Below are 16,292 nucleotides of genomic sequence, written 5' to 3' on the forward strand. Positions count from 1 at the left end.
TTATATGTTCTTTAAAGATTTAATGGAATTACCAAAAGCAGCTTTTATTTTTTTTAAAGTATAACTTGTTTTGTTTTGGTGGTACTGAGGTTTGAACTCAGCCATGCTGCCTGCCCTCTTTTGCAAGGTTATTTATGTGTAAGTGTGTGTGTGTGTACTGGTACTAGAGCTTGAACTCAGAGCTTTGGCCTTTTCATTCACAGTTGGTACTCTACCATTTGAACCGTGCCCCTCTTCTGGCTTTTTTTCTAGTTAATTGGAAATAAGAATTTTTCTGCCCAGGCTGACTTGGAACTTCAATCCTTGGATCTCATAAGTAGCTAGGAATATAGGGCATGGGTCGCTGGTGCCTAGCTTCGCAGGGTACTTGTTGAATTAGGGTTGTGTTTTGTCGTCTCCCCTCCCCCTTCGTCCCTCCCCCCAGGTACAGACCTGGCAGAATGAAGGAGGATGCTTCCAATGTCAGCTTCTTCCCTGAGACAGAGTCTTGCAAACTTTTCTTCCTGGGCTCACCTGGAACCTTGATCCTCCTCATCTCCCTTTCCCATGAAGCTGGGATGACAGGTGTGCCAGAAAGCCCAGCTATTGGTTGAGAAAGGTCTTACAGACTTCCTGTCCAGGCAGGCTTTGGACTGTAATCCATTTCAGCTCCCACGTAGCTAGGGTGACAATGGGAGCTGTGGTGCTCAGCTAAGAATGACTGTTTAATTCACTTTCCAGTTGTTTCAGGATCACCAAACTAATTGTTAGGATTTATCTTTCGGGTTCTAGGCTGAGTTTCATATATGATTTAAGTATAAAACTTTTTTTTTTCCTGGAAAATGATCAGTGTTACCAAGTTCATGTGTTAACATGCATAGATTGAATCTTTCAGCTTCCTCTCTATGGGTATTCCTTATTCCTTGGTGCATTGGTGCATCGTGCCTGTCTCCTGGGAGGGACTTGGGCATTAACTCTGGACCTTGTGCACACTGAGCACATATTCTACTACTGAGCCGTACCCCCAGCTCTAATGTGTTTCTGTTTGATTAGACAAATGGGACTATTTACTTGATTAGTTAGGGACCTAATTAAGATATCGGTATATTTTCAAGTTCCACAATATTGAAAAACATACACCATTGCTTATTAAGAACAAAGAACATAGTACTTTGTGACTCTGTAGTGTGGAAGGATCTGTTCCTTGCATTTCAGCAGTGGTTCATTAAGCATCCAGGCCCTCTGCTGGCGATGGGGAGCTTGGGGACCTGGTAGGCACTCATTGTCTTGGAGCCATCAGCCCAGCTGTTGAGGCCATTGGCAGTTAGGGAGTGTTCGGACTAGTGGCATTGGTGGGTGTCAGGCCTGGGGGCTCTGGGAGACCTTGGTGGGGGCTGGAAAGGGCCCATTGCCCACATCCGTATGGAGCCTGTGATCTCCTCGAGGGAACTGAGTTGGGCAAATAAAGAGGGCAGCGAAGGCTGTGGTGGGCATGGGTGGGGGCGCAGTGCTTCGAGAAGGACTCTGGTTGAAGGATGAATAGATATTTTGTAGCATATAAAAAGGAGATACCACTGGGGGAACTGAGCCAGGTGGGCTTTTGAAATGTTCTGTGCCTTAAGATGACAACTCTTGAAAAGTCAGCGAATGACTCAGTGACTACTTTTGAGATTATAGCACAAAAAAAGCTTTGTGCTTTTGTTAGGTAGCTTAGCAAACTCAACAGCTGGTGCATTTTAAGTAGAAAATGGGGGAAAAAATAAGCTCATCTAGAGCTCCCTATGAAAGCATAGTTAAAATAATAATTGGCACCCTTACAATAAAAAAGATTGGTCACAATTTGGGGGTGTGATTTTGCAGTCGCTTTGGTACCCATAGAAACTGGTCGTGCTTTAGCATAACAATGGACTTTTCCCCCTCTGCAGACTTTTGTCTTTTGGCCGATGAAAAGTTTGACTTCGATCTCTCATCTTCTTCCAGGTAAACACATTTTCTTCCCTATCCTGGCACTGCCACTTTCTTCCATTTGAATGCTGGTGTCTTTAGTCACTAATGATCCTTCCTTTAACATTAGCACAAATGAAGACGATGAAGTGTTTTTTGGACCTGTTGGGCACAAGGAAAGATGCATCGCCGCCAACATAGAATTCAGCGAGAAGCTTCCCGAGCAGCCCATGCTGCCAGCAGCTGCCAGCCCCTGCACCTGGAGCCCCCTCACCGGGGAGAAGTTTGTGGAGGTGTACAAAGAGGCTCACTTACTTGCCCTGCAGATAGAAAGCTGCAGCAGGAGAGAGGCGGCCCCACCCACCCAGCCTGAAACCTCTTGGAGCCAGAACACGGAAAGATTTGTCCAAGAATCAAAGTTAAAAATAAACCTCTTTAATAGAGTACAGGAAATGGAGAAGAGCCCCAAGTCTCTTAAAAGAGAAACATACTTCCTGTTGGATAGCCCCTTGAAGAGCTCCTCCGGAGACCAGCCCCACTCTGGGGAGCCCCAGCTCCCGCCTTGCTCCCCAGTGCTGCCTGCTGCTCCAGCCAGAGCCCACCCTGCCCCAATACCACCTCACTCATGTCAACCTTTGCCAGGGGGGCCAAGTGCTGCCCGCCCTCCAAATCACACTGTGCCTCCAAAGATGACCCGGTTGCAGCCGCCCCGAGCTTTGTCTGCGAGAGGCAAACACCTTCAGCTGGTCATGGAGAAGGTAGACAGGATGGGGGTTATTCAGACAACAAGCCCAGGATAGCAGCAGACACTAATGTCAGCTGTGTCAGGCACAGCAGAGTCCTGGGCGGGCTTAGGGAATGGAGAGTAACTGCAGATAGTGTGAGTGCTTGTGATGGCACCCCAAAACCTGAACCCTGGTCCAATGGGCCCTTGGGGTCCTTAATGCTTTCAGTAGAGACATAATGATGCCAAGCGGCCTCTCTGGCAGAGCTGAGCATGTAATGAAGTATCCTCTTGGCCCGCACATGGAAACATATAGAGCTAGAACCCAGTTCTTCGTGTCAGCCCTTAGCAAGGTGCCGTCACATCATTTTGGGGCATGGTGTTTGGTGAATTGAGGAGCGTAGTAGTATTTATGGGGAGGAAGTCCCGCCTGAGCTTGCTCTGAGCTGAAGACTGTATCCCCGGACCTTGTTGGAGGCCACATAGTTCTCACATTCCCAATGAACATTTCCAGCCCAAGAAAGAGACAGCAGCTAGTCCCTCCAAGGCGAGACCCCGAGATGACAGAGGATTCCCTGGGGAAGTGTGCCCAGACAGACCTTCCACTGCCCTGGATGCCACCACCCTGTCAGCGGGCGGAAGCCGCCTGGGTCAGGGCAAGCGGTCGCTCCCAGTCCCGAACAGGGTGAGTGGGAACGAGAGTGGTAGTGTTTGGACTTGTGGCATGGGTGGATGTCAGGCCTGGGTGCTTGGGGACCTTGCGGGGGGCTGGAAAAGGGCCCATTGTCCACACCAGTATGGAGCCTGTGATCTCCTAGAGGGAACTGAGCTGTGGTGGGCATGGAGTGGGGGGCACTTGGTGCAGAGCTCTCCGTGGCTTCAGGAAGGACTCTGGGAGTCGGCAGGTCCTCAGCGAGTTCATGTTACTGCCAGCGGGCGGAAGCCACTTAGGCCAGGGCGAGCGGTTGCTCCCAGTTCCAAACAAGGTGAGTGTGGGAATGAGGGCGGCTGTGTGGGAACAAGGTAGTGGCTGTGTACCATATGGGGTCTGTCTTTTGATCAAAAGCTGAGACCAGTGGAGAGGCTGCTTGGAGGAAGGCCTGCAAAGAAGGCAGGCTGGCAGTGTGGGCCTATAACTTCATGCGCACGGCAACTGCAGTTTCCTGGCCATTTGTTTTCTTGCATTGGCAGTGACTGAGCATTGTGTAAGAAATCACTGACAGTCCTTGTGAAAGGTGTCCAAGTTGGGGTCCCCAGATCTGCCATTCACCCTGCACCCTGGGGTCCTCAGGCAAAGGTTTGAAGTCTCCATTTTGAGAAGTCAGCCAGCTGTCTGCGTTGGTCAGATCCACATCTGGCTCCGTGATCACAGATTGAAAATTCAGAGCAAATAAGTTGCATCTGCTCTGACTTTTTTCTTGTCATTATTGACATTCTGGGGTTTGAACTCAGAGCCTCACACTTCTCAGCTCTACTACATGAGCCATTTCAAACCTTTTCATTTTTGAGTTATTTTTCAGGTAGGGTCTCACGTTTTACCTGAGGCTGACCTCTGACTCATCCTTCTGTGTATACAGGCACATACTACCATGCCTGCCTTATTGGATGAGGTAGAGGCTCACATCTTTGCGTAGTCTGGCCTTGAACCTTGGTCCTCTCAGTTTCTGCCTTCTGGGTAGTTGTTGGAATTTCGGGTGTGAGAAACTGTTCAGTAGCTTTTACCTGACACTTACATTGCATTGGGTACTATAAGTCACCTAGAAGAAGATGGTGAACAGTAGGTATGAGGACATGTGGGTTCTGTGCATACACTGAGCCCTTCCATAGGAGGGACTTGAGGACCCATGGACTCTGGTTTCTACAGGGGTCCTGAAAAAAAAATCCCCGCGCTATCAAGGGACAACTTAGCTTTTTTTCTGCAAATTCAAGATGATCATCATTAAATTATTAAAAATCACTTAAAAGTCCTTTTATAGAAATAAACATGGAGCCGGGTGCTGGTGGCTCACGCCTATAATCCTAGCTACTCAGGAGGCTGAGATCTGAGGATCGCGGTTCAAAGCCAGCCCGGGCAGGAGAGACCCTGAGACTCCTATCTCCAATAAACCACCAGAAAACCGGAAGTGGCGCTGTAGCTCAAGTGGTAGAGCGCTCGCCTTGAGCTGAAGAGCTGAGGGACAGCGCCCAGGCCCAGAGTTCAAGCCCCACGACCGACAAAAAAAAAAAAAAAGAAATAAACATGGGTGGAGGGGCTGGGAAGGTGGCTCAGTGGTAGAGCACTTGCCTTGCATGCCTGAGGCCCTGAGTTTGATTCCTCAGCACCACATAAGCAAAAAGAAAAAAGCCGGAAGTGGCACTGTGGCTCAAGTGGGAGAGTGCTAGCCTTGAGCTGAAGAGCTGAGGGACAGTGCTCAGGCCCAGAGTTCAGGCCCACGACTGGACCAAAAAAAAAAAAAAGAAATAAACATGGGTGGAAATTTATGCTGATTCTCTCTTTTTAACATTTGTCTCAGCTTGGGCTGAAGAAAACCCTGTTAAAACCACCTGGCTGCGCTAGCAGTCTCGCGAGGAAGCCCTCTTCCTCAGGGTCTGCTGTAAGTGTGTCTCCAGCAGCAGGGAGAGGTGAGTGTCATCTTCTCATGTCCTGACCTACACGACTGGCAGCCTTGGAATGCAGTCTATTCCTCTGACATCTTTTTAGAGAGCTGCTCCCCGGTCCTCTGCCTGGGTTCCTTCAGGACACTGGAGGGCTGGACAGTGGTCAGGGAAGACACTGTCCCATCCACCCTTGAGTACTTCATTGGTCTGCACAGTCACCCAGTGCCACCACATAGGATGATGCTTCCACAGCCTCATGTTTGTGTCATCAGACGCAGGGGCTAAGATCATATTGTCCAGGTCATTCGCATCTGGACAGTATGGAGGAGCCCCAAGACCATACCTGTGGAAATTTAGCCTGTATTTCTCTTGTCAAGCCAAGACTGCCATCTAGTGGTACAGGGCAAAACCCTTGTAGACACTGTCTATAGTCTACTGTCTACACTGTCCAGAACAGCATGAGGAAAGCATGGATTCTCATGTCAGACCCACCCAATCTGGAGTCCACTCTGCCACTCTCAGTAGTATTGGGGCTTGAACTCAGGGCCTGGGCTTTTATAAAAGCAAAGGCTAGTGCTCTACCACTTAGCCACAGATCCACTTCTAGCTGTTTGGTGGTTCATTGGAGATAAGAGTCACAGACTTTGCTGCCCAGATTGGCTTCAAATTGCAATCCTCAGGTTTCAGCCTCCTGAGTAGCTCAGATTATAGATATGAGCCACTGCTGCCCAGCTAGTAGTGAGACACTGGATCCTTGCCTTTACAAACCAAGGTGACAGTGTCCTCGGTGCAGGGTTCTTAGGATCCGCCACCTCCATGCCAGGGGACCACACGGAGGCAGGCACAAGAGAAAGATTATTACAAGGTTTATTGGAGGAGCCGTATTTCCCCCAGAGAGAGAGCACATGGCAGCCTCCACTATCTAGGTAGCAGCAAGGTCTAGGCGGTAGGAAGTGAGGTAGATGAGCGTTCAGGTGGGTCTGGGTGGAGAGAGGGAGGGGCCAACCATAAGGTGGGAACTCCAGGGCTGGGAGGGCTCAGGTCTGGGTGGAGCTGAGGACCAAAGGTGGGCACAATGCTTACAGTTGTGCGTCTCCTCTTGCAGCCAAGCCAAGTGAGCGGACAGGTATTCCCTCTGGCAGCTCCCGGCCTCTGTCGCATATCAGCAAGCTGAGCAGAGCAGGTCTCACCATGCTGCGCCAGCCTGTGCCAGCAGCCCCAGCAGGACCACCATGTGGGCTAGTCAGGAGGCCCGGAGTGGCCCAGGTGTCAGCAGAGCAGCCCAAGTTGCCCACCACCTCCCCTCTTGCCCAGTCCCAGATGCCTGAGGCTGGAGGCCTGAGGCTGGATCCTCACTCTGTTTCCTCGACATCTCAACTGAATGGAACTAGAGGCCTAAGCAGGCAGGACTTCTGTCTGAATGCCAAGACAAAGGCAGTGCTTGCCCCTGCAAATCCATTTAAAGTTCCTACGTGTCCTGTTGGTGAGTAACATAAGTGTTAATGTTTTTTTTGATTGTGGAAGAAATGCTACTTGAGATTTTTTTGCCAAGATATCCTCAGGTGCTGGCTCTGTTGGCTGTCTTTCCAAGTCGTGTCTGCTAGCTGCGCTGTGTTGCTCTGGGGATTCCCTGTCACCCCGTACGGGACAAATCATCGGGGTTCCCTGTTACCCTGTATGGGACAAATCATCGGGGTTCCCTGTCACCCCATGTGGGACAAATCATCGGGGTTCCCTGTCACCCTGTATAGGACAAATCATCGGGGTTCCCTGTCACCCCATGTGGGACAAATCATCAGGGTTCCCTGTTACCCTGTATAGGACAAATCATCGGGGTTCCCTGTCACCCCATGTGGGACAAATCATCGGGGTTCCCTGTCACCCCATATGGGACAAATCATCGGGGATTCCCTGTCTCCCCGTGTGGGACAAATCATCGGGGTTCCCTGTCCCCCGTTTAGGACAAATCATCGGGGTTCCCTGTCCCCCCATTTGGGACAAATCATCGGGTTCCCTGTCCCCCCGTGTGGGACAAATCATTAGGGTTTTCTGTCACCCTGTGTGGGACAAATCATTGGGGTTCCCTATCCCCCCATGTGGGACAGATCATTGGGGTTTCCTGTCACCCTGTGTGGGACAAATCATTGGGGTTCCCAGTCTTCCCGTGTGGGACAAATCATCGGGGTTCCCTATCCTCCCGTGTGGGACAGATCATCGGGGTTCCCTGTCCCCCCATGTGGGTGCTCTTGGGCTGTTCTTAGTCTTCTCACTGCTGTCTGCAGCAGCTCGGCTGCACTTTGCTCATCTCTGTGTTTACCTTGTTGGCAATGGCTTAGGCTTTGATCTATGGTTGATAGTTTCCATCAAGTCTGGAAAATGATGACATTACTTTTTAAAAATGCTTTCTCTATTCAGGCATTGGTGGCTCATGTCTGTTATCCTAACTACTCAGGAGTCTGAGGTCCGAAGATCACAGTTCAGTACTGGCCTAGGCGGGAAAGTCTGTGAGACTCTTTTCCAATCCACCAGCAAAAAGCTGAAAATGGAGCTATGGCTCAAGTAGTAGAGTACTAGGTTTGAGAAAAAAATTAGCTGAGGGATAGCACCCAGGCTCTTAAGTTCAAGCCCCAGAACTAGCACCAAAAAAAGAAGAAGAAAGAAAAATAATTTTCGTGTGTGTTTGTGTGTGTGTGCGTGAGTGTGTGTGTGTGTGCGTGAGTGTGTGTGTGTGTGTGTGTGTGTATGTGCACGCGTTAGTAATAGGGCTTGAACTCGGCCTCAAGCTCTAGCTTGGCTTTTTCACTCAAGGTTGGTTCTCTACCACTTGAGCCACACCTCCACTTTTTTTTTTTTTTTGCTGGTCAATCAGAGATGAGACTGCCTGGGGTGCTCTGAACTGTGATCCTTAGATCTAAGCCTTCTGAGTAGCTAGGATTACAGGTGCGAACCACCCGTACCTAGTTGGAAAAGCTTTTCTTTTTTTGGGGGGGGGGGTAGGGAGCCCTGAACTCTGGGCCTGGGCGCTGTCCCTCAGCTCTTCAGCTCAAGGCTAGCACCCTACCACTTGAGCCACAGCGCCACTTCTGGCTTTTTTCTTTTTGCTTATGTGGTGCTGGGGAATCGAACCCAGGGCCTCAGGCATGCAAGGCAAGCACTCTACCACTGAGCCATCTTCCCAGCCTGGAAAAGCTTTTCTTGTTTCCCTCTTTTTCCTAAACCTGTTGACATGGTTTCCTAGCCATCGAGGCGCTTTCAGCTTTTGTCTTGTGCTCCAGTTTGGATTGTCCCTAGTCATGTCTTCAGTTCTTGTATCTGTTCTTCTGCAGTCTAATCTGCCATGAAGCCTGCTCTAATTTCTGTCCTACTTTCCCATTTTTCTTTTACATCTTTGAGCATATTTATAATGGTTGTGGTGTTAAGTCAGTTTGTGATTGCATCTTCTCTGTCATTTTGGTGTCTGTAGCTAATTCTTTTTCTGGTTATGGTCACAGTTTTCTGCTGTTGGCTGTATCAGATATACAATTTTTAATGTCTAGATTGTGGGGTTTTGTTTTTTGTTTGTTTGTTTTAAAGAATTGAGTTTTGCTTTGTTGGGCTGGCAGTCAACATCCACTGCAGGCTTCTTAAGTTCTGATGGGGCAGGTCTGGAATAGGCCTGGGGATGGGGCCTTGGGCCTGTCACTAGCAAAGGCCTTTGCTTAATGTGTGTGTTCAGCTGGCTCTGTCCAGCCTGCTTCCTAGCCATGCCAGCGCCCTGGTTGCTGTTCCCAGTAGCTCTTCTTGTCTAACTCTAAGGAGTCTTGCCTTACATGGGTATGCTTCTGCTCTTCAGCCAGAGACTCGAGAGATTCCTTCTCCCTGTTGCTTTCTTTTCCCTCTTATTCCAGCTGTGTCAGACCCCTGGGCTCCAGCCTTTGTGTCCTCCTGTGAGGCTGGCCTGCCTTGAATGGCTGCATCCTGGGCCTTTGGCAGAAAGTGCCACACTGTGTCTTGCAGATGGAAGGCCATGTTTTGGTAAAGGCCCTGCACGTGAGCCTAATGGGTTTATGTCATACAAAGTTGAGTTTTTCATGAGCTTTGGCCATTATCACAGTGTTATTTTGTTATAGGTAACAGGTACATGTTTTAACAAGGAAAACAAGGAACAAAACTAACAAACGAGGGGCTGGGAAGGTGGCTCAGTGGTAGAGCTCTTGCCTTGCATGCATGAGGCCCTGGGTTCGATTCCTTAGCACCACATAAAAAGAAAAAAGCCAGAAGTAACACTGTGGCTCAAGTGGTAGAATGCTAGCCTTGAGCTGAAGAGTTGAGGGACAGCGCCCAGGCCCAGAGTTCAGGCCCCACGACCAGACCCCCCCAAAAAAAAAAAAAACCCAAAAACAAAAACAACTAACGAACGTGACAAACACAAGACTACATAATGGTTTTGAGTGAGAACCTAGGCTTGGCAGTGACTGAGCGAACAGGCCCAATGCTAAGGGAGCCAGGCTGAGATGCTGAGTGGTTAGCCTGTTCTGTGGCATGTGCAGTTCTCAGTCCCCAGACACAGCACAGCCACGTGGGCAATAGCACAGACATTTTCTTATGTAGCAAGTAACAAGTGCAGAGTAAAGACATGGGACCAGGTTGGATAAAGAGTTAGAAAGGAGCCACTAGTATGGTCTGGAAGAGGTAGCTGGAGTCACTCGCTGTGTTAGATACACCACAGGATCTGCTGACATGAGTTTCTCACTGTTGGTGGCTCCAGTGTCTGGCAAGGGCATGTGTGGTTGATGAACTTTCTGTGTGGCTCACGTATCGGGTCAAGGCTTATCCCTCAGTTTCCTCCAGGGTGTGCAGCTTCAGTTCATGGGGCTTTAGGAAAGAGCAGCTTTTTTTCTAGTAGATCTGTGGAGGAAAATTAAATTGGAGTTGTCTAAAAGTTAGGGTCCAGTCCAGTCTACAGGTAGTAATAACCTTGGAAGTAATGAGCAGAGCTACAATCTGGTACGTGTGTTACAGCTTTTTTTTTTCTTTTTTCTCTTTTTTGGCAGTGGCAGGGCTTGATCTCAGGGCCTAGGCACTGTCCCTGAATGCGTTTGCTCAGGGCTAGCACTCTACCACTTTGAACTGTAGCTCCACTTTTGGTTTTCTAGTGGTTATTTGGAAACAAGAGTCTCATGGACTTTCTTGCCCTGGGCTGGCTTTGAACTGTGATCCTCAGAGCCTCCTGAGTAGCTAGGATTACAGATGTGAGCCACCAGTGCCAGGCTGTGTTGTAGCTTTTCTAAAGAAAAGGCAGTTGTTAGCTGAATTAGTTTAGTTTTGGCTTTTTTTGTCTAATGATCTTACTTTAGAAACCTCTTGAGGCACTGAACATGTTAGCCTTTTTTTTTCTCATATCATTATTAAAGGACATTATTTTACAAATGTAGAGACTGAGGCTCAGAGTGGTAAGAGGCCAGCCAGGTGGCCATGGAAGGAGGGCAGACAGTAACTCTGAAGACATTACCTTCTCCCTCCCAGGTGGACAGCACTGGCTCTGATAAGATTTGCAATGTCAAAATCTGAGTAGACTTCATGGATGACGTTAGGAACCCAGGCTTGTCTTTGGTCTTGTTTTGCCGTGATTAGCTTTTCTTTTTCATGATCTAGTATGGCTGTACCAGCCCTAGCTCTTATTCCCAACAGTGGGAACTGGGGTTTGAACTCAGGGTCTGGGTGCCAATTCCTTAGCTTTTTTCTCAAGGTTGGCTCTTTTACCACTTGAGCCACAGCTCCACTTCCAATTTTTTTTTTTTTTCTGGTTAATTGAAGTTAAGAGTCTCTCAGGCAGGGCTGGGAAGGTGGCTCAGTGGTAGAGTGCTTTCCTTACATGCATGCATTAGGCCCCGTGTTTGATTCTTCAGCACCACATAAGTAGACAAAGCTGGAAGTGGTGCTGTGGCTCAAGTGGTAGAGCGCTAGCCTTGAGCTGAAGAGCTGAGGGACAGCGCCCAGGCCACAGGCTTCCTACCTGATTCTCCTGTGACTCAACGCACCCTTTTCTTTGTCTCAGGTGAATCCCCGAAAGGCATGACACCGAAGTCCTCCCGGGCACAGTGGCTGCAGTCGTGGGCAGCGGCTGGCAGGTAACTCACTTACATCTGCTTCCTTCTCCTTCCAATGAGGACTGAGACACTGCTGCTTCCTGGAGTGTGGGAGCTCCTGGGAGCCGCTGCATATCTGCAATCTGCAGGGGACTTGAAATCCCCCCGGTTTTGCAGTGGAGTGGTGCGCTCCCAGCCCTGCAGAATGGTCTTGCCACACTGAGGACCTCGAGTGGCAGCCCTGGCAGGCACCTGCTGATGCAGCCTTTCCTGACACTCGTGAGTCAGGTGCCAGCACTGCTCCCTGTGCTCCAAGGAGTCCTCACGCGTGGGGGGCGAGTGGGGAGGGACTAGGAGCTGCTGCATTCGTGACTCCCGGCCTGGGCATAGCAGAATAAGGTCTGGGCCAGGCTTCCGGACTGGGGCTCTGCCATGGAGCAGCTGTGGCTCTTCAGCAAGTGACGTGGTGATAGGCTTTCCTGGACTTGGATGTGACCACAGTATCCCTCACAGCACTGCCCTTGCTGAGGTAACTCCTGCCACACCAAGTGCCAGGAAGGGACAGAGTCTACCACCATGTCCTTCCACCTGGTGAGAATGCCTCCCCATCCTGGGGCCCGGCAGGGTCGTGCTCGTTGGCATCTTTGTCCTTGCTGGTGCTGTGGGAGCGCTGCCTCTCCACAACACCCCCACCCGCCCTCACCCCCGCCAGCATGCTGGGCGCAGGGAGCTTGCAGTCTCTTTGTCAGTGTTAGTGTACTGAAGAACCCAAAACTGCCCTTAGCTGAGGACAGAGCGGGTAGAGGAGTCCTGCCGTGAGCTCCATGTTGGAGCTCTGTCCTGAGTTGTTTCCTTTTCATGACTGCAACAAGCACTATAGTCTTGGTGTCATTTTGTCTTTAGGCAGAGTCTTTTTTTTATTTTTATTTTTTGTCGGTCATGGGGCTTGAACTCTGGGCCTGGGCGCTGTCCCTCAGCTCTTCAGCTCAAGGCGAGCGCTCTACCACTTGAGCTACAGTGCCACTTCCGGTTTTCTGGTGGTTTATTGGAGATAGGAGTCTCACGGTCTCTCCTGCCCGGCTGGCTTTGAACCGCGATCCTCAGATCTCAGCCTCCTGAGTAGCTAGGATTACAGGCGTGAGCCACCAGCGCCCGTCTAGGCAGAGTTTTGCGAAGTATCCCAGGCTGGCCTGGAACTCATACTCCTACTTCAGACTACCCAGGCTGAGGATCTTGGAGTTTAAATGACAGAACTTCGCTCTCCCAGCTCAATAACAGACTCGGTGTCTGAGAAGGGCCCATTGCTTTGGTCATGGTAGGACCTTCCCCCGTGTCTTCCTGTGGTGGAAGAGCGAGCATACGCTCTGCCTCCTGTGAGTCACTGTCCTTCCCACGCAAGGACGCTGCTCTCGGCCCTAATGGCCTCTCAGAGGCTGGCTTCCTAAGACCCTCTTCTTGGAGACTTGGACATAGGCATTTGAGGCCTACAAACATTCAATCCACACTCATTACAGCCTCTCCTCTATGAACAAAAACCAGCATTCTGGCCAGATGTGGTACTGTCATGGATAGTGCCAGGGCATGCCATGAGGAGAGCCAAACCTGGTTCCCTGTTTCTACTCCCGTGCTTAACCTTGACAAGGGTCTGTGTGTGTGTGTGTGCAAGTGTGTAATGGCACTCAGGGCTTTGCACCCTCCTGCCTTTTTCACTCAAAACTAGCATGCTACCATTTGAGCAACACCTCTACTTTTTTTTTCTTTGTTTTGTAGCTACTGGGCCTTGAACCCAGGCCTGCGTGCTGCTCCTAAGTTCCATTTTTTTTGCACAAGGCTAGCATTCCACCGTTTGAGCTACAGCACCATTTCCAGCTTTGTGTGATTAATTGGAGATAGGAGTCTTGTGGACTTTCCGCTCGGGCCGACTTTGAACTGCCATCCTCAGATCTCAGCTTCCTGAGCAGCTAGGGTAACAGACATAAGTCACCAGTGTCCTCCTAATTTTCAGCTTTTTTTGTTGTTTGATTAGATGCTTTTTTTTTTTTTTTGGTTGGTCGTGGGGCTTGAACTCAGGGCCTGGGCACTGTCCCTAAGCTCTTCAGCTCCAGGTGAGCGCTTTACCACTTAAGCAACAGCACCACTTCCTGCTTTTTCTGTGTATGTGGTGCTGAGGAATCCAACCCAGGACCTCTTTTTTTGGGGGTGGGGGGTCCGGTTGTGGGGCCTGAACTCTGGGCCTGGGCACTGTCCCTCAGCTCTTCAGCTCAAAGCTAGCACTCTACCACTTGAGCCACAGTGCCACTTCCGGCTTTTTTCTTTTTGCTTATGTGGTGCTGAGGAATCGAACCCAGGGCCTCATGCATGCAAGGCAAGCACTCTACCACTGAGCTACCTTCCCAGCCCCCCAGGGCCTCTTTCATGCAAGGCAAGTACTCTGCCACTGAGCCATCCTCCCAGCCCTTGTTTGATTAGAGATAAAGAGTCTCACAGACTTGTCTGCTCAGGCTGGCTTCAAACCTAGATCCTCAGATTTCAGCCTTCTCGCAGCTGGGATTACAGGTATGAGCCATGGGCACCTGGCTCTGATAACAGCCTTAAATCTAAGTAAATAGCACACCATGAAGTCGGCTTGCCCATTTGTCCCCAGCTAGAGAGAAGTGAGTCCAGTTTCTCATGGGGTGTTCACAATGCCATTGAGTCTCAGGGGCACCCTCTGGGAGGTGCAGTCCAGCTGATTGTCTTGGAGACCTGTGGGGCACTGCCTGTTGAGAAACCTGATGCCAGGGCTAGCATGCCTGTGTTGGAGCCCCGCTCAGGGCCAGAGCCCCCGACCTCTGCACTGGACTCTGGTGAGACCACAGAGTGGTCATGATGGCGCAGCGTTGGCATGACTTCATGCTCACGAGGTAGACTGGACTTGGCTGAAGTCATCTCTGCTCAAGTCTTGGATGCTGTCTTTGCCAGGGCCACTGTTCACAGCACACCTGTGAGACGCTCACTGGGGCCGGCATCACAAGATCTGTCCGATACAAGGACTCCCGTAAGCGCACGGCGAGTGTCAGCATTGCCCACCCCTTCTGGCCGCCATCTCTCTGGCCTCCCACGGATGACCCCACAGTCTGTGCCTAGGGCTCTGGCTTCCCCGCTGTGCGGGCCTGCTCGGCGATTGTCCTCCGAGCCCCGGAAGAGGTCTGTGGTGAGGTAAGACACGGAAGAGGTTAGTCTGTCCTGCCAGGGAGTGACGCAGGGGAAGAGAGAGGGCCACACAGACTGGGCCTGCTATTTGGTATGGGCATGGTTTAAGTGTGTTGTTTGCTTATAAGTATTAAAAAAATAATTTTTATAGGTGTTAGAAACCTTTAAGTCAAAAAATAAGATGTTCTTAACCAATTCATGGATAGTGATGCTTTCAGTGTTTTCTTCAGTAATAGGCTTTTTTTGTTTGTTTTGCAGATCCTAGGGCTTGACTTGAACTCAGGGCCTGGGCACTGTCCCTGACTTCTTTGCCTACCACTTGAGCCACAATGCTACTTCCAGCATTTTCAGAGTAGTTTGTTGGAGATGAGAGTCTCATGGCTCAGGCTGGCTTCAAACCATGATTCTTAGATCTCAGCCTCCTGAGTAGCTAGGGTTACAGGCTTGAGCCACCGATGCCTGGCTTCTCAGCAATAGTTTTGAGAGTTGGGTACTGTGGGCTGCATTGGTATTATAGGCACGCCTGTCCGGTGCCTACTGGTCACCAAAGATGCACCACTGGGGAAGCCTGTTACGGGATGAACGTCCAGTGCCTGGCCGGGCTCAGGCCAGACCTCCTGTGGATGGGAAAGGGCGAGGTCTTAGGGAGGCAGAGCAGGCAGGGTTAGGCATGAGAGCCTCTAGGCGCCCCAGCAGGTGGACAGAGGTGGTTCCCCGACGTGTGTCGTCGCTGCTCTCTTCCCGTTGAGTGACTGAAGAGAGGGGCTGAAGTGGGCAAAGGTAAAGCCGGGCTGGTGAGGATTTGGGGTTGAAAGGAAAATGATCCTCTTGCACAAGAAACAGGTGTGAAGGGAGGACGTATTTACAGCGAGCTGCCCTTGCAGGTGTGCGGCACCAGGCTGCAGCTCCTGCCACGGGACGGTCTTCCAGAAGTTTGCTTCAGCCCCAACCAGAGCTCAGGGGAACGTTTTTGTAACATTTTCCTTCTCTTATAGAACTGAGCTGGCACAGGAGCTCCAGCAGAAGGCCAGCTGTGCGCAGGTGGGCCTCGGCCTGTCCTCCAGTGAGAGCCCTTCACCTCCATTCTCCATACCTCAGGCGCTTCATTTTTCTCCTGAGAAAAGTGATTTTTCTCCAGAAGGCTCCACTGTAGGAGAGGCTCAGGATGAAGCCAAACCTTGCAGTGGCTCGCACTCTAGAGAGGTAGGCCCACCGGCCACAGAATGACTCACCCTGTCTCTGGGCAACCAATTCCTGCAGATCTAGACCCTTCAGGACCCAGGGCCACAGAAGGGCTAAGGAGCTGGTTGGGGGTCAGAGGTCAGGAAGTGGGGGCAGGGCAGCCCCGCACTATTTGAAAGGTACTTTCCCTCAGGTGGGGCCTACAACTTTCCACGATGGCTGACAAGGGTGTTGGGTTCTCCCTCCAACTATGTCCCTTTCTAGGCTATCCTCATCGACGTGGGGCTGGATCAGCTCAGCCTTGCTCCTGAGGAAGGCAGGCCCCCAGCTGCCCTCCCCCTCATCGACGTGGGGCTGGATCAGCTCAGCACTGCTCCTGAGGAAGGCAGACCCCCTGCCGCCCTCCCCCTCATCGACATGGGGCTGGATCAGCTCAGCCTTGCTCCTGAGGAAGGCAGGCCCCCAGCTGCCCTCCCTCTCAATGACGTGGGGCTGGATGAGTTCAGCCTTGCTCCTGAGGAAGGCAGACCCCCAGCCGCCCTCCCCCTCATCGACGTGGGGCTGGATCAGCTCAGCACCGCTCCTGAGGAAGGCAGACCCCCAGC

The 16,292-nt window shown here is 50.9% G+C and overlaps 1 protein-coding gene across 1 annotated transcript in view; it reads left to right on the plus strand.

Moving 5' to 3' along the window:
- The first annotated feature begins 1,882 nt into the window (after positions 1-1,882).
- Gtse1 (G-2 and S-phase expressed 1) overlaps positions 1,883-16,292 on the plus strand; it is a 15,914-nt gene continuing 1,504 nt past the window's right edge. The window contains exons 1-9 of the mRNA XM_013025718.1: positions 1,883-1,959; positions 2,054-2,681; positions 3,162-3,332; positions 5,161-5,269; positions 6,351-6,728; positions 11,283-11,355; positions 14,275-14,511; positions 15,501-15,708; positions 15,952-16,279. Coding sequence (XP_012881172.1) covers positions 1,883-1,959; positions 2,054-2,681; positions 3,162-3,332; positions 5,161-5,269; positions 6,351-6,728; positions 11,283-11,355; positions 14,275-14,511; positions 15,501-15,708; positions 15,952-16,279 — 2,209 coding nt within the window. The remainder of the gene's footprint in view (positions 1,960-2,053; positions 2,682-3,161; positions 3,333-5,160; positions 5,270-6,350; positions 6,729-11,282; positions 11,356-14,274; positions 14,512-15,500; positions 15,709-15,951; positions 16,280-16,292) is intronic.

The sequence above is a fragment of the Dipodomys ordii genome, unplaced genomic scaffold (assembly GCF_000151885.1).
Source record: "Dipodomys ordii isolate 6190 unplaced genomic scaffold, Dord_2.0 Scaffold87, whole genome shotgun sequence".
Lineage (NCBI taxonomy): Eukaryota > Metazoa > Chordata > Mammalia > Rodentia > Heteromyidae > Dipodomys > Dipodomys ordii.